Source organism: Lissotriton helveticus, chromosome 3_1 (genome assembly GCF_964261635.1).
Source record: "Lissotriton helveticus chromosome 3_1, aLisHel1.1, whole genome shotgun sequence".
NCBI classification, from domain to species: domain Eukaryota; kingdom Metazoa; phylum Chordata; class Amphibia; order Caudata; family Salamandridae; genus Lissotriton; species Lissotriton helveticus.
The window spans coordinates 805,926,423-805,949,967 of NC_136061.1; the positions used below are offsets into that span (position 1 = coordinate 805,926,423).

The 23,545-nt window shown below is 43.1% G+C and overlaps 1 protein-coding gene across 1 annotated transcript in view; it reads left to right on the top strand.

Moving 5' to 3' along the window:
* Nucleotides 1-23,545, top strand: part of OTOG (otogelin) — a 1,048,712-nt gene that overhangs the window by 13,617 nt on the left and 1,011,550 nt on the right. The window contains exons 3-5 of the mRNA XM_078682941.1: nucleotides 91-245; nucleotides 1,631-1,752; nucleotides 7,539-7,744. Of these exons, the coding sequence (XP_078539067.1) occupies nucleotides 91-245; nucleotides 1,631-1,752; nucleotides 7,539-7,744 (483 nt within the window). The remainder of the gene's footprint in view (nucleotides 1-90; nucleotides 246-1,630; nucleotides 1,753-7,538; nucleotides 7,745-23,545) is intronic.

Sequence of the window (23,545 nt, forward strand, 5' to 3'; positions counted from 1 at the left end):
CGTACCTGAAACAAGATGGTTCATTTAAAGGCATTCAGTGAAAGTCCGTCATGTGAATAACAAATGTAACAACTATTTGTCTTCTTGTAGTGCACAATACAGGCTCAGAAAGAGACAGCATCTGTCGGACATGGGGCCAGTACCATTTTGAAACGTTTGACGGACTTTATTTCTACTTTCCTGGAAAATCTACCTATGATCTTGTGAGGCAGAATGGCCTGGATGAGCAGAGCTTCTCAATACAGGTGCGGGCATGCAACTATATCCACGAAATATTGCAAGACGTTTAATGGCTGATGCTGAATACATTTTTTGAATTGGATGTGACAAGTCGTTTTGGTAGATCTCGATATTCGTTTTGAACTTCCTGTCAAGGAATAGTGGGCGCATGGTTCGAATATTAATATAGTAAACGGCTGTGTATGCTTATCAGAGAGCACGGGACAGGCTGGTCTGGTAGGTCAGTGTGTTGACCGTGTTTTTGGCTGTGTGTGGGCCTGTTTTAAGGTTTACTGTTGATTTCACTGATATTTAAGCAAACATTTCCTACAGCAAACTCAAATCCATGCAATCTTCCATACTTTGCAAAACACTTGTACAGCATGTCTTTACAAGTTCAAAACTGCCTTAATTTGAAAACATGGGCCATCTTTGTCATCTCTCTGGTTTACTCAAGGGGGCCACTTTTATTTTGTTGCCTCTGCCTATTGTCTGCCCCAGTCGAACCATGTTTGCAATTATAGCATTGCCGGGCATTTTGCACTTCTTGATAGACTTTGCACACATAGAGACACTTGGCATACTCAGAGATACCAGAAGACGTTTATTGGAGTCCAGTGGGCTATTGGTGTTTCATACCATAACCCCAGCAGCTAATTGAGACATTTTCTGTCCGGATATTAAGTTTATCCAGTATGAACACTGTGTAATTCCATTTCAGAGTATTCCGTTCACCCCCTCCTGGAGTAAGCTTGACTGCTTTTTTTATAGCCAACTTTTGTGAGCCAATAGTACCAAACGGTCAACTGGTTTGCAAATGAATTAAATAGTTTTAGCCCCTGAAACGCAATGGTAAGCTAAATTGTCCACCAAGGATGCTGGCCACCTTCTGCTGCCCAGGACATAAAGAAAAGATCTCCAATCTACTGCCTTTTCCCATTATATGAAAATAACGTGAGTCCTTAGAATGCATCAACATTTCCATGGTATTCCCCATTATTAGGAGAAAACCCAGAATAGGCAGTGGCGTAACGAAACTTGAGGGGGTCACCGTGCAAAGTACTTGGAGTGGGCACAGTCCAGAGCTAGCTCTCAGTCGCCGCCCGTGCACAGTGCTGGAGGGGGCCCCTGAAGCTCATCCCCCTCCCCCGCACCGCAGAGGCTGTCGTCAAGCCACTGGGAATAGGGCCTATGTATGGCCGTCTGTAAACTGTGATTGATGGGGAACTGAACTGACGGAAGGCCGAGAAATAACGCAGCATCCTCGAGTCTAGGACATTCATTAAGAGGCCCTAGAATTGAAGGAAGCGCTGTGCTCTTGTTTTCTGTTCAATGAGCTGATGTAATCAACGAAATATATCAACTGTCTCGCATTACTCTAACATTTTATTTGAATAATTTTCCTATTTAGGTGCATAATGATCAGGGATGCACAGACTCTGTCTATACTTGTGAACGTGCAGTGAGTCTATTTTTTGCTGGGGATGGAGAAATTAAGCTACGAGGCAACAATGTGACTTACAAAGGAAACAGGTAATTGTGCTTTTCTATGTATTGTAAAATCCCATTTATTTTGAGTGATTAACTGAAACATTTTACAATCTCACCTAAGGACCAGGATCAAAACAGAGAGGGGCAAGAAGCTGAATATGAGCTCATGATCTGTGTAATTCAACGGGCATGCGATCTTGGCCAAATAAACCGTGCTAGACCAGACTGATGAAAAACAGACTCTGAATGTGTGCAAAATGAGGCACGCGCATGTCTGCAAACAGCTTTTACACAGTTTGCTCGGTGCATCCGACTTCCACAGAAGGATGAGCTGAAAACTGTGGTGGTAACCCTCTGGTTCCCCTATGCCAGTATTCACCTTGTGCAGGGGAGAGTGTAATGCAGGCAGTGGACAGAAATAACCCATCAGCTTTGACGACCCCATAATCACCAGGTCAGCAAATGCTTTTAGGACATAGAAAATAGATCTATTTTCACACCACACACATAAGTGGAAATCTAACTATAAGTTTTGACATTGATGTCCGCCTTAGTGACTACACATGGCAATACTTCTCTTACTGCTAACATCGATATAGGGATGGAAACCTGGGGACATTAGCCCAAAGAGTTGAGGAGAAACAATGCTTTATAGAAGAACTGGCATGTGACGATTGCTTTTTTAAGTGTTATGCTATAATCCCCAAAGCTATTTTCAGTGGTGGCTGCTAACAAAAGGGGTTTGGGGAAAAAAATCACTTACCTGGTTACGGCTGCTGCCTCTCTTCCCTCCTGTTCTCTTCCCTCCTGATTCACGAAAGCAGGATAATTCCAGGTTCCCCTACGCCATTCATGACGCTGCTCTCACAAGCTTGACAGCAGTGTTGTGATTGGTCTGAGCTGCCTGTTTGGCCGCTCAGGCAGTGCCTGGGAGCCTTCGGACAGTTCTTCACCCGGTTGTGCAGCACAGCCGGGTGGAGAAATGCTAAGTGCACATGAAGGATTGGTCTGCTCAAGCCGTCCGGCCAAACAGCCATGCGCACTTAGTAGTGCCCATACCACTCCTCCTCCTGTGAACCATCCTGGCCCTGCCCCGCCCCAACCTGACTCTGTGCAGAAAAATAAAATGATAATAACGTGTTATCGTCATTTTATTTTTACTTGTTGCTCTGCTCTGAGAGCAGTGAAGCGATGCTCCTACTCCCTAGTGGAGGAGCCGCTGCTGGCAATTTTAGAGGGTGTAATTTAGTACCCATTTACTCATTCTAAACTGGAATTCATAAACCGCCAGCTGGAGATTACTGCCTCTCAATCTCCTAACTTTTCTGTCCAGAAGTACATGCTTTAATAGTAATTGTGGGAGGGACAAGGAGAGCTGGTACTAAAACAGGGAATAATTACTAATAATTTTGTGAAGCTTTAGGAAAATTAATGCGAGGGGCCGAAGGGGGTTAGGGAGTAAGATGCCAATACAAAAGCACGTCCATAAATGAGCAAGACAACTGCAGTTCACAAAATACAAAACTACCTCTAACATGGTCTTACAACTGACAACACAGGCTTTAAACTACTTCAGCCAAGCTTTGGAATAAGTCATACACTACACATGACCACCCACTGGTACTGCAACATACTCCTAAAGAAATCAAAGAAGGCAGGTGTTAGATCTGTAAGCCCCAGTCTTCCCTCAAACGTTTCGTCATCAACCTCAAATGTTTTGTAATTTGTTTTTCCTGGCCTTGGGACACTGTGTACCTTAACACTGCTAACCAGTGCTGTTGGCTTGTGCTCACTTCCTAAACCATCGAAAAGATTGGCATATTTAATTTCCTTATAAACCTCTACTAAAGTGGTATGGCACATTCCCAGGAGCCGAGGAGACCCCTCAAATACTTTGAGGTAGAAACATCAACTAACACCTCCCACCCCCAAGTTGGTTGGCATCTACAACTAATAAGAAGGGATTGCTAATTTATTGGAACTCCCTTATGCCTTTCGGAGCCAATGAGATCATACAACCATTGGGGATTATATAGTGTATTTGTGTGTTAGTTGTCCTACATATGATTACAATGTCAGCACTGCATCGTCTGCACTACACATTCACATATTTTGCGCTATTTCATATATGTATGAATGTAATACATGTATGACATAAATTCTTACTTTGTCCATCACTGTGTTTTCTGTAGTAATGTTTCCACTCAATCAAGTTGATATTGAATGAAGGTAAGTAGATTAGAGAGCCCTAATGCCTACAGATGAATTATCTCCTTTTGAATGAGTCCCACATGACCATTTGTGCATACAGTTATTCAACAGCAGCAGCTACTGCAGAACATACGAGGAGTGCAACATGCATACGCTCCTTTACTGATAGTAACTTTACACCAACAAATCCAGTAGCAGGAGTCTCGTTCCCCTCACTTGAGGGTGTGGAAACTTATATTTCTACATCTAGGTGTATTTCTACACATGGAAATAGTTTATTTCATCAGTAAACGAATTTAGTTCCATCCACGAGTGCACATAAGAAAATGTTTACATGCAAACGTACCTCCTTTGTGAATAGGACCTTCTATTATTTCATCAACACAAACCTGCACTACAGCGAAAATACATTTTGGCCTCACTTGTTGTTTCTGTGTACGTTAACCTTCATACTTTTTCTGATATTAAGAAAGCCTTTTAGGTGTAGTACAATACCTTTAAAAAGTTTACATTAAGAGAATGTAATCACTTATTTATATCAATGTAGAATATTTTAGCGCAAGCTAGACGGAAATTGAAGTACAAGAGGGCAGCCAATGCATGTTCATATACAAAACATATCTAGAAGCAATGAGCAGAGGGATCACATGTTTTAGTACTTCAATGCAGCAGTCAGTGTTTCCTTGTGATTCCTCCAGGTAGTATCACAGTATTTGACATGGAGATTTGAGATGCGTTCGGCAGACAAAATCTTATGTGCAGCATCCTAATTTATAATTCTGATGGTGTTTGTACCTCCTATAGTCATATGTTTAATGGACAAAAGGCTGGGAGGAACCATATCAGCTAAGCAATCAGTATCCCTTGTGGACTACCTTGCAACGCTCGGTGAGGATAAATCCAAATAGTTAATGCCGTGGTGAGAATGTCTAGATGTAGAAAGCATTCAAATTCTGAGGGTATTTGGTCTGTTGACTGTTCTTATGTATTAGATATTTGATGTCAATCCAGTTATTTGAAGGAATATATGCCTGTACCACAATATTTGAAGATGTATTATATGAAGATCAAAAAATGAATCAATATTTATAAAATAAACTCCTTATCACAGATATTGCAAAGATTATTGAGACTATTCAATTTATTAAAATATAATGGGACAAACTGTGACTCACTGTGATTGGATGCCATCACAGCTATGGAGGCCTGATCGGGTAAATAGTCCATCATGTCTGTGATTGCCTTTAAATAAATCATTTTTCTTTTAAATGTAGCTTGTTTTTCTTAAAGGAAAAGGGTGTACATTAAAAAAAGTTTTCCTTTTTCAAAGTTTGTTGAACAGTAGGCAATGATCCCTTGGACCATTGCCTACTCTTCAATAGCCTTTTTTTTTAACTTTCTCAAAGGGGAACCCTTCCAGTTTTGAATGCATTCCCACCTAATTTGAGGTGTTGGTAAAATATCAATGTTTGTGACCTATTCAGTTTTTGAAGAGACACATACAATATCAAGCTTCCGAATCGTATTTTAGGAGTTTGAAAAACCTTCCGACTCCTAAAATGGTATTAGCACATAGAAAAAAAGCATTTGAACTGCTGCAAGTGGCGAATAGGAGATCGGATATATTATGGTTATTAATGATCAATAACACTCAAATTTGGTATTTTTAAGGGGAATGCTGTAGGCATCCCTTCCAAATTCTGAATCACTATTATATGCATCAGTATTTTATGACCCCAATTCAGTCGCACCAACCGACATTCCTCTTAATGAATGTAAAATTAAAAGTTTATTGCAGAGTAGGCAGTGGTCAACCAAGCACTGCCAACTCTTAACCCCTTCGGCGCTGATGACGAGCTCAGCTCGTCATCAGTTGCGCCGCTCGCACGCTGATGACGAGCTGAGCTCGTCATGTAACGCGGCTTTTAGAAAAAAGCCGCGTAGCGCAAAAATCGCCGCAGCGCGCATGCGGTTAAACCAACTTAAAAAAAAACTTTCAAGAAAACGTTTTATATATATATATATATATATATATATATATATATATATATATATATAAAAAAGCAGTCCTTTGTTCCGTCAATGGTCGGCGGAACCCAATAGGAATCCAAAAGCCCCTCACAATGCAGCGAATATCAAGCCAAGAAAAAGTCACTCCTCAAGTGAGTTGCAGGATGACGATTTATTCAATTAGAGATGACGCGTTTCACTCCACTAGGGAGCTTGTTCACATAGCGCGCTCAGAGCACTTTAGGAATATTTATAGTAACAATAAAGGTGGGACAATACAAAAAAATGTGCATGCCCTCTCTGCATTTCATGATAGAAATAGTGAACAGACTAACTTAAATACAAGTGCAAAACTGTAAGAAGACAGACTAGTATTTACAAAATCAATTTGCAGTTCATAAATGAGTAATGTGATCAAATAAATATATGGTCATTCAAACATAGAATTTGAAATTCATCAATAGATAATACAATCAAATACATAAATGGTCTTTCAAGGATAATTTTTTTCATTGTGAAAAAACTAAAGATTGCTTTCAAAAAAATAATGACATAGTGCCATAAAATAGAAAAAATCACAAGTATTCACAATAAAAAAATTAAAAACACATATCAAATGTTACGACATAATGCCTATTTCCAAAATTCATCAATGATCACATTATGGTGCTAACAAAGAGCTACTGTCTGCACATACTATATTATGACCCCAATTCAGTCGCACCAACCGACATTCCTCTTAATGAATGTAAAATTAAAAGTTTATTGCAGAGTAGGCAGTGGTCAACCGAGCACTGCCAACTCTTAACCCCTTCGGCGCTGATGACGAGCTCAGCTCGTCATCAGTTGCGCCGCTCTCACGCTGATGACGAGATGAGCTCGTCATGTAACGCAGCTTTTAGAAAAAAGCCGCGTAGAGCGAAAATCGCCGCAGCGCGCATGCGGTTAAACCAACTTAAAAAAAAAGCTTTAAAGAAAACGTTATATATATATATATATATAATATATATATGTATGTATATATATATATATATATATATATATATATATATATATATATTTATTTATATATATATATATATATATATATATATAACTTCACTTGGCAAACAGTTATTATGGCTTGCAGCAATGAAAGGCACACACGGAGTAGATTATAAAGCTGGAAATGCTTTATTCAGTGCTTAAGCCCTCTCCCCTTCTATCGACAGACGTGTTTCGCCTCGCGGCTTTAAAAAAAAAAAATATATATATATATATATATATATATGCTGTTTTCTTTAAAAAAATGTATATATATTTAAAAGGTTGCTTTATTTAATAGCAATCACTGACATGATGGTCTGTTGAACACAATACCTATGATAGCCTCCAATCATAGTGAGTTGCAGTTTGCAAGCTACTGCATTTCATGAGGTAGGTCGAACTGCGACCTACTAAAGTTCAGAATGTTAAGAACCAACCTGTTTTTTGTGACCAGGAAATAGTTAATCTGGCACCAAGTTTAGAAAATAGTTGTTCTTAATCCAATGTACGGTTAGTGCATAAAAAGATTATAAAACAACACCTGTGGTAACTTTGTGTTTTTTTTTTTAATTGTCTTAAAGTGTTCAGCTGCCTCATATTGTGGAGCATGTACACATACAGCGGATAGCTGGCTATACTATTGTTCGACATCAGTTTGCATTTACCTTGGCCTGGGATGGTAATTCCGCACTGTATATTAAAATGACACCAGACTATCTGGGAAAAACCAAAGGTCTTTGCGGAAACAACAATGCTGTTATACAGGATGATCTGATGACAAGCTATGGTAAGCATTTTTATTAAATTATTTATATAATTTTACATTTCTGAAAAACAGTACTTTGGCTTCAAACTCTCTTAGTTTTTAATTGCAATGTCTATATATTATGTTTTATTAGGCTAAGTGAGTTCTTTAGGAATGCATCCTTATTGCCTCCCCATTATGCAAAGGTGATACACAAGAGGGACCATGCTCTGTTGCAGGTGTACTATAACTATTGAAAAGACCTGGGGATTAAGACTATGAAAACCTAGTGGTATGCAGGGATTTCTTTACAAATAAATTAAATACATAAATATTTATAATTTATCTAATTATGAAAAATGTATTTTGCGATACAAAGGATATAACTTTGGAAAAAACACTCCTATCATCATTGTGAAGTACATGAAGGAATGAAGGATAGCAGCTCACCATTACGAATCACCATAGTACGATATCAAGGCTTGCATCCACCTTTGGATCCTACCACTGTGTGTGTGGAAACAGACCAGTGTGTCAATATGTTATTTCTGTAGAGGCACATGTGTGAAAAGGCATATCCATTACTGGTGTGCCTTTAGAGATCAAAGTAATTGTTATATTATTTTCGTAATTTTGTGATTCCATTGGTTTTTTGTTCTTGCTGGTAATGAGATTAGTTTGTCCGTGCGCAGAACCCCCTTTAAGTACATAATATTGATGTGGGGGGAGACCACTGGTGTAGATAGCTTTGGGTGTCTGGAATCAGACAGGCATTGTTTTCCCAATATCCAGGTAAATAAAAGTCATTGGTTTAATTGATTACTTTTTTTTAGTTGCTCTGAGAAGAAAGCTGGCTTTCAATAAATTAACTCTAAAAAGATAGGATGTTTGACATTCTTTAATCAATGGTGTAAATTGAGTTATGCAAAAGGTAAGAGTAAGCCTGTGCATCTAAGATTGTTTGTACTTCCTCAAGGTGTATCGATTTGTGGCTTGGCAAACTGTGCTGCTTTATTTATTATGGAGGATATGTTCTTGGATCTGATATTCAGGTTGGCAGAAGAACTAACAAAACACTTTAACTAGTAAACTGTAACTTGTTCTCATGACTGCTCATATGTCACTTGCTCCAATTTTTGGGAAAGAAAAGAGAATGTCAAGAAAACTTTCTGCCCCATCAGTAGATCACTATTTTCAGATGTCACAGTCCTTAAGAAGGCAGAAAAAAGCCCTAGTACTGCTCTTTTTGATTCTCTTTTCAGCCCCCTCTCCTTCCTGAGATGTGCCCGGGCCCCTTCCTTGTGACCTCTCACTGAATCAAAGAGCACCCTTTGAAGTGTTCTGGAAAAGCCTGACTCTACTTCCACCAGCGTATGTCCCACCCAGCTTACAGAAATGCACCAATACACACATCTTCCTGGGGGTATTTCTCTACGTCCTCTCCATGTTTCACCATGCAAGCCTGGGCCTCCCAAAATAGAACCCAGGGCCCTCAATGTATTGTACCATTGACAGGCACACATACACCCACTGCATTCACACAATCTAGACACACTGCACAGCACTGTATCCTTCATGCACTGTGCCACCCATAGGCACACATACATCCAGCACATATATTTAACATGCACACACTGCATAGCACTGTATCCTTCATGTACTGTACCACTCATAGACGCACATGCATTAAGCACATGAATTTAACATGCATGCACTGCACCCTTCATGTATTGCACGACTCACAGGTACATATGCAACTAGCACTTGCATTTAACCTGCATGCACTGCACAGAATTACATCCTTCATTTATTGCACCAATCACAGATAGACATACACCCAGAACATGTGTCCCAGGCCTGAACGTATCCTCAGGATCGAACCGATCCTCTATAGGGTCCACCTCTCAACAGCCTCAAGTCTGGATATATATACACACAGACTAAAGGGTGGTTAAGCGGGGGAAGGAAAGGATGGGGACAGCAGGGAGGGAGACCTGTAACAAGACACAAAAGAGAAATGCAATTACTACTTGACCTACAGCGTGTCTCTATCTCTTATCTGCTGTGGTCACCTATACTTTACTAACCTGTAAAGAAAAATACGCAGTCCAGAAATACAGAGGGGTGTTGAGCATGTACCTCTTAATATCACACAATTTCCTGTAAAATATAAAGAGCTCTATCAGAACCAAAGTGTTTACTACATAACTCCAAACATCACCCCATGCTCCTGTATGTCTACCTGTAATCATGAGGTACCAACTGTGGCTCAATCAGACACACTGTCTAGACACCCCTGTGGCCGAATAGAAGAAAAGCAACAGAACAATGAGGAGCAGCAGCAATGAATGTCATAATATAGATGGGATAAGCACACCAGGACTCAAATCCGATAATCAGCAATATCCAAATGCAGTATGTACAGTAAATATCCGGAAAACGAGAAGAGTTACGTCACTCTCCCCGCATATGGTTCGTTAACCAAAACTGAACTGAATAGGATCCCCTATTACAGTAAGTATATTTATATACCTAAGGTAAAGATTTTCCTCCGCAAGAACTTGAAGGAAGCAAGTTCGCCAACGCAAGGAAATCTCAACTCTCAGATTTTTGCAGGCCAAGGGTAAAATTCACAATATCCCTCGAACATCTGCGTGAAAGAAATGATGATTTCAGCCACACAAAGGAATAACTCGAGAAGCAATGTTCTGGTAATTCATGGTCCCACCAGGGGGCTTGCACAAATCCAAAACAAAGTAACAGAACAGCGGTGCGCGAAGCACCCTTACCCAACCAGGAGATAATGGAACTACGACCTATGGTACCACAATCCAGAGGAATAATCGGCAGTGTTTGTCTCCTGCCTCCTCATTAAGGCTGCACTTCTGCATCGCGTGTGACGCGCTGCATCTGACGTGATGCGTCGCGCCTGGTCTGCCGGGAATTGTAGTTTTCAGCATGTGCCTGTGCGCACGAGATTCCCGGGACCCCTAACAACATTCACACACTTAACATTACTGCATTATCCCTGTATTTTACAACTCACATGGAACACATACACCCAGCGCAGATACCCCGGTCCTGAGCTGTGCAGCACATCACAACAAACTGATTTTGGCCAAGGGTGAGGTAAGCACACAACAGCGGAACTTTAAAATGAGTGAACCTGTAGTCCTCACTCCAGTGACACAGGTTTGAAAGGACCTGCTCACTCCTACTGATCACTACACACTGCCACCACTGTACCCATGCTGCTAAACTCCTGGTAAAGGCAGTAGCCTCTCACCACCATTAGGGTAGCACTTTGGTCACACTTCCCAGTCCAACAAGACCACAGTCCATGTGAAAGGCCTATGTAATGGCACACATGTCTGATCCATATTTGCCTCCCACAACACAGATCAGCATTAGCAATCCAGACATTAATACAGTTGGTCACTCAGGGCATGGGCATGTCCATCACCTTGCATTGGAAGTTTCTGTATCAACAGACACCCCGCTCAGATCAGAACACCCTGAACCAACTCCTAACATGGAGAGGTTGGGTGGTCAGATCAGTTAAACCGGTGGAAAAGTCCATCAGCATTTCTGTGGCTCAATCTGGCTCTATGATCTGCTACAAAGTCTAACTCTTGCAAAGAAATAGACCATCTCAACAACTTGGGATTCTTTCCTTTCATACCATCAATCATTTCAGTGGCTTGTTATGATCTGGTTGCAACACAATCATAGTGGCAAACAAATTAGGGTGGAACTTACAGAAGGACCAAATTATGACAAACCACTCCTTCTCAATATCCACCCAGTTCTATTCTTTGGGTAGTAATCTCTGTCTAGTAAAGGCTACTGGAACCTCTCTACCTTTGTCATCTATTTGAGCTAACAACGCTCCAGCACCGTTGTCAGAGGCATCCCTTTGTATAATAAAAGGCTGACCATAGTCAGGTGCTTTCAGAATAGGTGCAGTGCATTGCGCCTTCTTCAGTTCCTCAAATGCTTTCTGCCATTTTGCAATCCATATCACTTTCCTGTGTTGCTTCTTAGAAGTCAAAGCAGTCAATGCAGCAACTATACTTCCATAGTTTGTCACAAAGTTCCTATAATACCAGGCATCCAAGGGCAAATCTTCCTGTGTCCCAACTCATGCCCAAGGTAGACTACCGAGGACTGCCCCACCTGACACAAGGATGCCTTAATGGTCAGTTTCACCTCCTGTATCCTAGTCAACACCTGTCCTCAGTTTTTCAGGTGGTCCTGCAATGAATTGCTAAACACCGCAATGTCATTCAGGTAATGCTGCCAAACGTGGTTGGGTAGGTGCTGAAAAGAGGCAGGAGCATTCTTCAACCCGAAGGAAATCACCTTAAGCTAATTTAGCTATTCAGGCATGGAAAATTACAGTCTTCTCCTTGGCATTTGGTACCAAAGCAATCTGTGAATATCCACTGGTCAGACCTAAGGTGCTCAAGTGCTTTAACCGATCCACAAGCTCATCCCCTCTTACGATTGGATGGGCATTACTTTTGGTTACCTCATTGAGGGTCAGTATTCCACAAGGAACAGCAAGTCAGTTGACCCATGCTTTAGTATTAGAACTAAAGAACTAGACTAAGGACTATGAGATGTCTAAAAAAACCAGGCCCAACATTCTGGCAACTTCTGCTTTAATGCATCAACAAAATGTATGACTACCACAACAGAATGCCACATTACAAATATTTAAATAGTCTTGTCACTCAGTGGCACTTCCAGTGGTAAAAGGTGTTTGCACCAAGTGCTGCTTTAATTGACTACTGAGGACATTAAATACCAGCAGTTGAAATGGTTTCGTGATCTGGCCTCCTTTGTCCTTATTAAGGCAGAGACAAACTCTTGTTGGGGTTGCTCCTGAGGTAAAAGCTCCCAGGATGGATGGATGGGGAGAATGGCAAGCAAAAATCAGAAGAGGATTAGGTCACTTGGTTATCTAGAAGTTCATGGAAATCCAAGCATCAGGTGCCATGATGAAGCACTGAGGAACAGAATGCAAAGAACATCGTCCTTCAGTGTGCCTTCATCGCACAAAAGGTTGAATGAAGAAGACCATGCAAATGCCCTTCTCTTAATGGATATGAAAGCCTGTTTATGGTTCAAGATGGGCGTACAGCTACTCTGGTTAAAAATACTGTCTTCATATGGTGCCTTTGGTCAGTAAACTGCGGCTAATATATTGACGCCTATTTACTGTACCACTGCCCAGCTAAACTATCTGTGACGATGGCTCCAGGATATGTACTTTAAAAATCCCCATGCCCACACCACTAAGCCAGAAGAGAACACCAGGAAATATGAGATAGGAGGGGAAATACCTGATGGCTTATGCCAACCTGCTGCCACATGTTCATATTGTAGTGGGGTGCCTGTCTCTATGACACAGACACTACATCCTGCTTCTCAGACAGCAATAGAGCCGCTTCGACACAACATAGGCCACAATTCCTGTCAGGCAACATCTTGCTATACTTGAGTAATAATGGTACTGTGAGGAATTGGGTTGCTGGTTGAGGTGGAGTGAAACCCTACTAAAGCAAGAACCACAATCTTTGACAGGGTGAAGTCACAAGCAAATCCTAAATGTACCCGTGCTCAACCCTCGGGTAGCTAGAAACAGAGCAGTGAGGTTCAACTCAGAGGCAATGCGGAAATTATTTGTGCAACACTCCAAACATTAACACACTGATGTACGCTGCAGGGCCTGAAGCACCTTCTGGACGTGGTACAGATGTTCCTTCCAGCAGGAGCTGAAGACAGCTATATCTTCCAGGAAGGCAACACAGAAGGTCTCCTTATCAGCTCGGAACCTGTTGACTAACCTCTGAAAGGTGGAAGGAGCGTACCTTAAGCCAAAGGGCACCACCCTAATTTGGAAGTGGCATTCTGGGCTCAAGAATGCAGGCCTATCTTTTGCCCTCTCAGTCAGGAACTTGGCAGCACCCAGCCTGTCGATGAGCTCATCAGCTCAATGGATAGGGTGAGCGTCAGACTTCGTGTTGAAATTGAGTCCCCTGTAGCCCACACAGAACCTAAGGTCTGGAGTGGTGCTCGTTTAGGCAGCCTTGGGTACCAGCACCACAGCGCTGGACCAGGGACTGTTGGAAGGCTTAATCACCCCTAGAACCAGCATCTTGGAGACCTTCTCCTTGATACAGGCCTCATCCTGTCTGACAGCCTGTAAACTTTATTTTTAAAAGGCGAACTATCTTTAGTGTCTATGTTGTAGGTACACAAATGCGTAAGCCCACGGGCGAGGGAGAACAGGAAGAAAATCTACCCCAGCAACTGGCCTCAATCACTGCAGGTCTAGGGTTAGAGTGGGGAGGACCCATCATGCTCTTGGGCAGACAGAGGTCAGGGAGAGGTTCAATCCCCTCTTCCACCCCCCCCTCATTTGTCACGAGGAATATGTTGAGTTTAGATCTCTCAAAATGAGGTTTGGGGCTGTTTCTATGGGGCACCCTTAAGGGGTTTTTAGGGGTTTCGAGATTCACCAGGTAAGTGGAATTCCCCCTTCCATTCCCTCACCTTGTATTGGCTTGTCCAGTGGTCCTGGAGAGCTCTGGGCTCCACAGGCTCCATAACCCATACCTTCTGGCCAGGTTGAACCGCTACCAGAGGGACCTTCTCGTCATACCAGAGTTTCATGATTTCTTGACTGGCCTCAGAATTGCTTTTCACCTTTTTCAAGCAGCTGTGCATCTGGTTGCGGAGACAGCATGCAGCTGACCACATCCTGAGAGGGGTTTCCTGGGAGCTTGCTCCCATCCCTCTAATCCCTCTCTTACAGCGCCTGAGGGGTCCCCTGACAGAGTGGCCATAAAGGAGCTCAAATGGACTCCATGTACGCTGACATGAAGATAGTTCCTCTGTCAGACACTGCCTTTTTCGGGATCCCCACCCAGGTAAAAGTGGCCACCGCAGGTGCAGTCACTGACCTCAGAAGGATGGCTTCTGGGTAGCGGGTGGCGTGGTCCACCAAGACAAGGATGAATCCGTTGCCTAAATCTGTCTAGGGGTCCAAAGGTCCAACAAAGTTAATGCCCACCCTCTCAGAGGTGGCGCTAACAACAGGTAAATCTTCTTTCTTGACTGGCAGGTGAGGCAGAATCTATAGAATACATCTGAGGCTGTCTTTAAGGTCAATAGAAGTGGGCAGCATGCCTGGCAAAGGCCTTATCTTGCCCCAAATGTCCTGCCAAGGGGATATCGGGAGCCAGCCCTGGTAAAAAGGCCCTGTAACATTGAGATATCACCAGTACACAGGCTGGCTGAGGTCCAGAAACCTTAGGCGCACTATTTAGGAGGTCATTCTCACAGTAGCCAAGGTGATCTCCAGAAGTATGAACACCTTTTGAGAACTCCTTATTTTTAAGTTTTTCTGCCCCGTCTTCAAGTGGGACCCTGACCAACCTTTCTGGAATCCACCCCCAGATGTCTTCTTAGACACTTTGGTGTTGACCCAGGGGCCCGTCTCCTCAGCAAACTTCCTGGGATCAGTCAGCATACTTTCCACTATGTGCTGGAACAGCTCGATAAAACAAATATTGAGCATCTTCTCCCTGAGAATAAAGTTGTAATTAGTAACCTTGCTGCCACTCACCGAGTTATCCAGTGCCTTGTTAGATTATTCAAAGAAATCCACCCAAGATTGATTGGGGGAGTTTGTGGCTGTCCCTGAACCTCTAGCAGTAATTTTCAGGGGCCAGTCCGAATTCCACTAGAAGAGTGGCTTTGATGGGGGTGTATCTGGTTTAGTCCTCTATTTCTAGAGTCAGAAGTGCGTTCCTTCCCACTGGAGGCACATACTTCCACAGTCCAACGATCGGTGCTCATTTGGGATTGTGTGAACCCTCAGAATCACTTCAGAAAAACTTAATTGGGTGCCTGGTCTTTAGGTATGGGTACCTTCTTTTCTCCTTTAGACACTGTGGAATTGCTGCCATCATCACTGCTGGCCACTGCCTGCCTGGCCTTGAGGTCCAGCTCCCTAAGGCTCCTCTTATGAGTCAACTGCTCCAAGGCAGTTTTTCCTCCATGACTATTTTCTTTTGATCGATTTTCAACTGGGCCATCTGCAGCCTAAACTTCCTTTTAGGCTTTCTGTCTGCCAGCTTCTCTGGGGACGTGCCTCAAGAAGACACGCTGCTCTCTGTTCCGGGAGGGAGTTCCAACTTGGGGGGGTCAAGTCATCCCCCACCGCTGAGTGCTGCAATGCAGGGTTGGTATCCTGGTCCTGCTTAGGCTCCTCCAGATCATCCTCTCCATCCTGTTCCTTTTGTGACCGGCAACTGGTGGGCCTGCGTGCATGCCCTCAGAGCCTTTTAGAGCTTTGCCTTCCTGATGTTCCTTTTGGCTGGCAGCCAATCTCCTTGCAAACTTCTTTGAGCTCAGCCACGGTGTAGCTCTCCAAATTGAGGAGCCCCAATTCCATGTTTGCAGGTAAAGACAAAAGCACAAAGAGGCAGAGTAAAGGTGAATTCCGAAAAACAAAAAGGCCAATCAAAGAGATTTTAAAACTCAACTTGGTCTCAGATTATTTATCTTGGATGGTAGTGTCAAATAAAATTGCTGAATAGCAATGCACAAACACAGGTCCAAACCACATTGCTGAACACCAGTGTAGGAAATTGGTTTGCTGGTTGAGGGGGTGAACCCCTACTCAAACAGGAACCACAATCCTTGTCAGGGTGAAGTAAAAAACAAACCTAAAATTAACCTGGGCTCAACCTTCGGTAGCTTGGCACAGAGCCATTAGGCTTAGCTTAGAGCCATTGTATGAAATATTTATGCAACACTTCAAACAGTAAAGCCGTGAAGACACACTAGGGGCTGCGTTGGTGAAGCTTCACACAACAGTAGGTTCGGATGTGGGCTGCGAGGTCAATGCAGAGTCCTTACACAGAGATACCCTTCAGAGCAGAGGCGATGTGTTGCTGCTGCTTAGGTTTGCGCTGCACAGCAAAGGAGCTGCTTTGGTTCTGCTGGATCCATAGATGGGTCCCACTTCCAAAGATCCAGGACTGGGGTGGCACCACTTGGAAGGGTAGGACTCACACATAGTAGAATTAAGGTGCTGTGTTCAAGGTTGGTGGGGCCTTCTATCCCTGGGGCTCTACACAGGAATGTAATCAAAAGGAGATGATGGACTGGGAGCTGAAACTTTTCAGACACTCACCCCCAGTCACAGATCTGGGTAGAATCCATCACCGTTCTTTAGCTCACTTTGCCACTCCAGTTCAGACACAGCCATATGCAAACCATTCTTGATCCTGTTTCTCATGGGAACCATCCAGCCCGAACTGTCAAGCCAGGTCTTCCCTGAACCAGAAACAAAAATCCTGGGACCAATTCTGGGGTAACACCCCTCATCAGCCAGGCGAGCTTGAATCCAGTGGCAAAGTGAGCAAGGGACCCATGTCTGGGCATATCCTGCCAACTTAGGGCAAACATAGCAAACACAAGGAGATGATAGACAGAGCGCTGAAACTTTGCTCTATACAGGAAGCCAGCCAACTAGCCCCTGGGGTCACTTTGGGGTCCTGAGTTAAAAAAATGCAAGTTAAGCCCTTCTCACCCTGGCAAAAGGGCAGCAGGCAGTAGGTTAGCACAGCAGGGCTGTAGCCCTTCAGAGCAGCAGTCCAGCTTAGTGGCCATCCTTTCAGCAGCACAGCAGTCCTTCTTCCTGACAGAGTATTCACAGGTCCAGAAGTGTACTGAAGGTTTGGTGTCTGAGGGCCAATATCATTTCATTTATTTTTATTTTCACGACTATATTCGGATAAAAGCATATGCATACAAGAACAAACTCATTGCAATATTATAAACATACAAAATTATAATTTGTTAAAAAAAAAACATAGGAGTTTGATACAATGCAAAGCTATTAAAATACAATGATGCAGTGTTCATCGAGTTACAAGCTCTAATAGCAGTTTTCAGAGAGGCCCCCATGTGGATTGTTAGCTCATCCTCCTGCAGTTTAAGAAGGGTCTTATGTGCTTCTCTATAACCAACATAGGATCGCCTCTTAAAAAAGGAAGTAGGGACAATCTTGTGTATTGCGTATAGTACTTGCAAAAAAATAAGAAGTGTAGTTGGGTTTGGGTTGAACGCCCATTACATGGACAGGGAGCGAAGTCAAGGCTAGCTCGAAAATCCAGGGGGAACCATAGTAAGTACTTGACAGTAAAAACCTTAAACCAGAGGAGGCCACACTCCCAGCGGCCCATGGGTTTAGTTAGATAGCCAGCCAGTAGATGGTCATTCTCAATGTTCAGAAACAAGGCAACGCTCAGTTTACTGGTCTCTCTGGCCAGTCTATCTTCAGGATAGCACTTGTATAGATCTATCCAAAGCTCCTTTTTACTTACAGCATCAAGATCGATAGGTTAATCAAAAACCTATCTATAGCTGATCCTCCATAAGCTGGTTCTCACCCATGCAAACCATGGAATCCATTCCTTTCTCACATTTAAGGCTGTCTGCTATAATATCTCTGGTAAGGGATGCCGCCTTCTTTTTCCATACAGCTAACCAAAATAAAATAGGTGGGCTCTGATGTAATTTTCAATGTAATGTAATTTTAGTTCACTATGACAGTCGTATTTGGGTGAAGAGATTGCTGCGCTCAGGAGCTTGTGGCAGAACCTGTTCTCTTCATTCTGAATATTTCAGCAATTGGAGATACCTCAAAACCTATGCCCAGTAGGTTGCTTGGGTGTACGCTGGGCTTTAAAACATTTTAAAATAGGTAAAATGCCCCCCCCCCTCGGTTGGAGTAAACTAAGTGCAGTATTAATTGACTTAGAGACCTTAGTCCTGTAGTAGTCTCAGACCGCTAGCAGCGAAAACCAGTCCCAAGTAAGGAATAAGTACTTATGCATTGTAGACTTTGCTTGTCTACAGAAATTGAATTTACTGTGTGCTTTCTGCATCCACAGACCATAATAAAAGATTTTGTAAAGTTTGTGCATAAATGCTGATGACGGCCTCCAGCCGTCATGCACTACGGTGCTTGTGTGCTGATGACGGCTGGGGGCCGTCAAGAACCCGCCCACTCAATAAAAGTGCCGCACAGGTGCAGAATCGCGGCAGCATGCAAGGGCCATAAAATCCACAAAGTCCTGTACTAAAAGGTGCAAAGCTTTTGGAGTGCCTCCCATTAAGACCATATTGTCTGCATATAATAGGGATGGGAGGATAGAACCATTATGGGGAGATGATGTGGCCTTACAGCTAGAGTGGTCGACCTCAAAGCTGGGGATCTGGGTTCGAGCCTCAGCAACGATGCTCAATATCCTTTGATTCTAGGCAAATCACGTAATCTCCCCGTGTCTAACAAAAATGAATGTGTCATTCTGTAACGAAACTGGTGCTCATGTAAAGTGCTCTGATTCGCGCTATTTGAAACATTCTAAAAAAAAAACAATTCATGAGACGTCTTTAGTAAAGGTTGTTAAAAACGCATGTAAACTGTTAATACACAAAAAATGGAGCTAAAACACACCCTCGTCTTACCCCTCTGAAAATACCAATATTATGAGAAACTTCCATGTGCGTGTTAATTCTAGTCCTGGACTTCATGTCTCTATGGAAAGAGTAGGGGTTGGTGGAATTTGCGTAGTCGCGCTACGCAAAGCTATGCAAAATGGTAAAAAAATCTCTGCGAGCATGCAAAAGTTCCACGAACACGCGGAATTACTTGTTCCGCCCGTTCGCGATGCTTTTTTTCTGTTTGCGAATGCTGTTTGCGTGCTCGGGGAGAAATATCTTGCGAACAAGCATTTTGAATGCGCAAACAAGCAAAGAATTCCACAAAGCCGCGGATCACAGAATTTTTGCCAATTCCGCATTCTCAGCAGAATGCGAAATTACCCAAATTCCGCAAATTCCGCGAGCGGAATGGAATTTACCGCCCCGGCCTAGTAAATAGGCTAAAGAATGCACTAGTGTCTCATCCATTCCACTCTCTAAAAGGATAGTTCACATCCATGATCAATTGACATAGTCAAATGCTGAAATCCATAACCGCCAGATAAATCGGTGGACAACAGTATACACAACAGTATATTTCCCACCTATTAAGTTTGATTGAGACACTGTTCTATTGTGCCCACCTTGTTTCTAAAGACATGTTGACAGGGGTGCAGAATGGAATTCTCCTCAACCCTGTCTTTAATCTTGAGGTACAGGACCCTACCCAAGATTTTCAGGGCCAGATGTAGGTAATCTCAATTTACCTACTCCTAAATACCGAATCATACCGATTCGGTATTTAAGAATAGGTAAATGGGATGTAGGTAATTTTTCTTTGAAAATTACCGAATCGGTAAGTTTCGGTAATTACCGAATCGGTGAATACCGATTCGGTAATTGCCATTCATTCCTATGGGCCTGGAGGCCCATAGGAATGAATGCCAATTGCCGAAATACCGATTCGGTAAAAGGGGTAAAAGAGGTAAACATTGAAGGTTGGCAGGGTGTCACTTTGACACCCTGTTGCACCCCTCAATTGTTTATGGGTGCACATGTGGCAGACATACATGCCCTAAGGGCATGTATGTCTGCCACATCGCATTGTTGGAAAAGCAAAAAAAATGCTTTTTCAAAGGTTTTCATTATTTACCACCAACGTTTAGTTGGTGGTAAATAACGAATCCTTAACTGAGGAATGCACCAACTTGAGTGCTCCCTACATCCTGGATTTGGTAATTTACCGAATCGGTATGTTAAGAATTCGGTATTTTACCGAATCCTTAAATTACCGATTCGGTCAAATACGGAATCCTTAAAAAATCACACCTACATCTAAAAAGCCCAATACCGGTCGGTAACGGCCGAAATTTGGTAATTTTGGCCATCCTACATCTGGCCCTCAGTGTGGTATCTATCAGAGAAATGGGCCTGTAACATCAAGGCTGCGAGCAGTCACCCTTCTTAAAAATTGGTACAATGACGGAGATTGACCATGTACTTGGTAATGGGAAACAATCTACATTATTAAAAACATGAAGCAAAACCGGGGCCCAGATATCTGGTTTAAGTTTAATAAGATCTATTGCCACCCCATCAGGTCCCAGAGCCTTACTTCCCATACTTTGGTTTTTGGCTTCCTTCACCTCGGCCAGAGAAATTGTTACTCCCTTAGAGATGGGTGACTGGAGTCACTCATTATCATAGGATGGAGTAGTGTATATCACTGAAAAATGTGACTCCCATGCTTCACTCATTATATTGCAACTAACTGGTGTTAACATCTGGTGCATCGCTCGCATATCTTTTACGGCTGCTCAAAAATGTTTACTGTTCTTTTGGCTTGTCGTGTTGGCAAGCGAGTCCCATTGTTGGGTTAATCCCTCTTCCTTCCTCAGTGAGGTAACCAACTTATATTTTTTCCTTACAGAGGTCCTCACTTATAGGCTCCTGGGCTTGGCCGCAAGGGCCTGACGCAAGTGTTGGTTCACTAAGCATTTACGGTTAAACCATCTAGGGTTGTGAGAGATTGATTGGGCGGGTTTCATTAATTCCATCTTAATATTCAGACAAAGATCAGAGAATGGGGAGACTACATCAGGACATCAGGAGGATTAGATTTTTGCACAGGCAAACAAATCTCGAGCAGTGCAAGGTTCGCCCTGACCCCTTTGTGAAGTAATTGGGTAGTATCAACTTCTGGCCACACCAGTCATAAATTATCCGTGGAGGGTTCAAGTTTCATTGCATCACATTCAGTTTTATACTTAGGCTTCGGGGACAATTTGAGTGCCACTTTTATTGGGTTGTGATCCCCATGGTTTGTTACAACAACTTTACAGTGCAATAAAAATTCCTCTAAATATGAAGAGATAAAAACATAGTCAATTATGGTAGCGCAACCCCTACCTCTAAACGTAGGTTGTCATATATCATTATTGTTAAAAGCAGAGATGTCCATAACATTACTTAGATTATGGGATGTCAAATGTTCCATCAGGTATACGTCCCTGTTACAAGTCTGAACTCTGCTTAGATTGCCACAAAACAGGTCCTTGGAGGTTAACTGAGCATTAAAATCACCTCCCAGGCATATACCGACAGGGTTTGTATTCGTACCCTTCGAATTTACAGTACTCCTACGTAGTACGCAAGTCGCAGCACGCCCCAGTCCGTAGAGGGCTGGGATGGCCCCAATGATGAAGCATGTCACCGTGGGGAAACCCTGGTGAGTGAGAGGACACAAGAAAGAAAAAAATAATTCTTTCCACTAAAACACAACTATTACAACCCCAGCGTGTTTTGTGAATACTGGTAACTGATAGGCAAGGTTCTTGACCTCTGTTCCCAGGGGTTTTCATGTCACAGAAACAGTTGTAACACCAATATCGGGCACAGTTTGTGTCACCTCACATCCCAATTACAGTCTGCGCTCCCTTAATTTGATCTAATTAGTTACAATATTAACCACCCTCTCCAACATGCTGTCAATTGTGACAGAGGGACGTGAGGCTGTGGGTCCAGCTTGTTTCCCCATAGTTGATAGAATATAGAAGCCAATGTTCTCACCTTATGTTGTAGTTAACTCAGTTGAAAGAGGGGGGGCCAAGCCCAGCCTTGTCTGGCCGCTCTTAGCCCTGTCTTCAATTAGCCCGGTCTTCAATTGGGCCACTCCCGGGCACGACCCACACACGTCCCACACTGTGGGAGCCCTTGCTGGAAGATAAAAGCGCCTCTGGGCGCAAACTGCCGTGTTGGCGTTGTCCTGCCAAGAGTGTACCTGGTGTATGTAACAAATGACAGCAAGTCAACAGTTAATATTTAGAAGACCATTAATATAACATTTACAATCGTTGCAAAAAAGGAAAGACAGGGAGACTTGAAAGGTTATTAGAATAATGCAAGGAGTGTTCAGTGTTTAGAACTAAATTGGGCAAAAGGACAGTATCAACACTATTTACATTAAATGTGAGCGTAACCCACAAAAAACTTGTGCTTGTGGGAAACAAGGTGAGGGGCGCAAGTGACAAATGGAACAATGGTGAGCGGAGCAAAACAAACAGTAGTGACAACATTTACAAGAGAACTTTTCGGTTCAAGATTAGTGTGTTACAAAGAATTAATGGAAGTTGACAATTTGATGAACCATGGAGTTTTGCCAAGAGTTGCCCTGGAAAGTCAACAACGTTTCGATCTGTTGTAGTAGGTTCAGGTCATCTTCAGGACCAGGTTAAAATGTTATCAGTGCTGATTGAAAAGTAGGGAACATTAATATATCCAGGAAGTCAGTGTGACAATGCCAGGGGCGAGGAGGAGGAAGGGGCACCACCAGCCGGGGTGCACGAAAACAAATCCAGGAGCTGGAGGTACGTGGAGTCCAGACTTATTGTATGCATCCAGAGAGTCACTATAGAACCAGTGTCAGATGGGGGACGTCCGGTATTGGTGGGTCTTGGAAGTTGAGGAACTGCCATTGTGTGAAGGACGTCTAAGGGCTCGAATATAGATATATGCAAGGAGTAGAGGTCCAAATGGGCAAAGACACCACGTCCGTGTCTGAGTGTACCTGGGGCATGTTGTTCTGCACCGCTGCTCCCTGAATCACTGCTACTTTTCGCTCCCGCGCTGAAGGAGCACCTGCCTGCTGTGTGTCTGAGTGTGCCTAGGGCGTGTAGTTCTGCCCCCTCCCCCGCTCCCTGATGTTCTGCTCATTTTCACTCCTGCTCTGCGGGAGCTGTTGCCAGAAGATAAAAGTGTCTCTGGGTGCAAACTGCAGCTTTGGCTGCTTCTTGCCGTGACTGTACCTGGCACGTGTAGTTCTGCCTCCATGCTCCA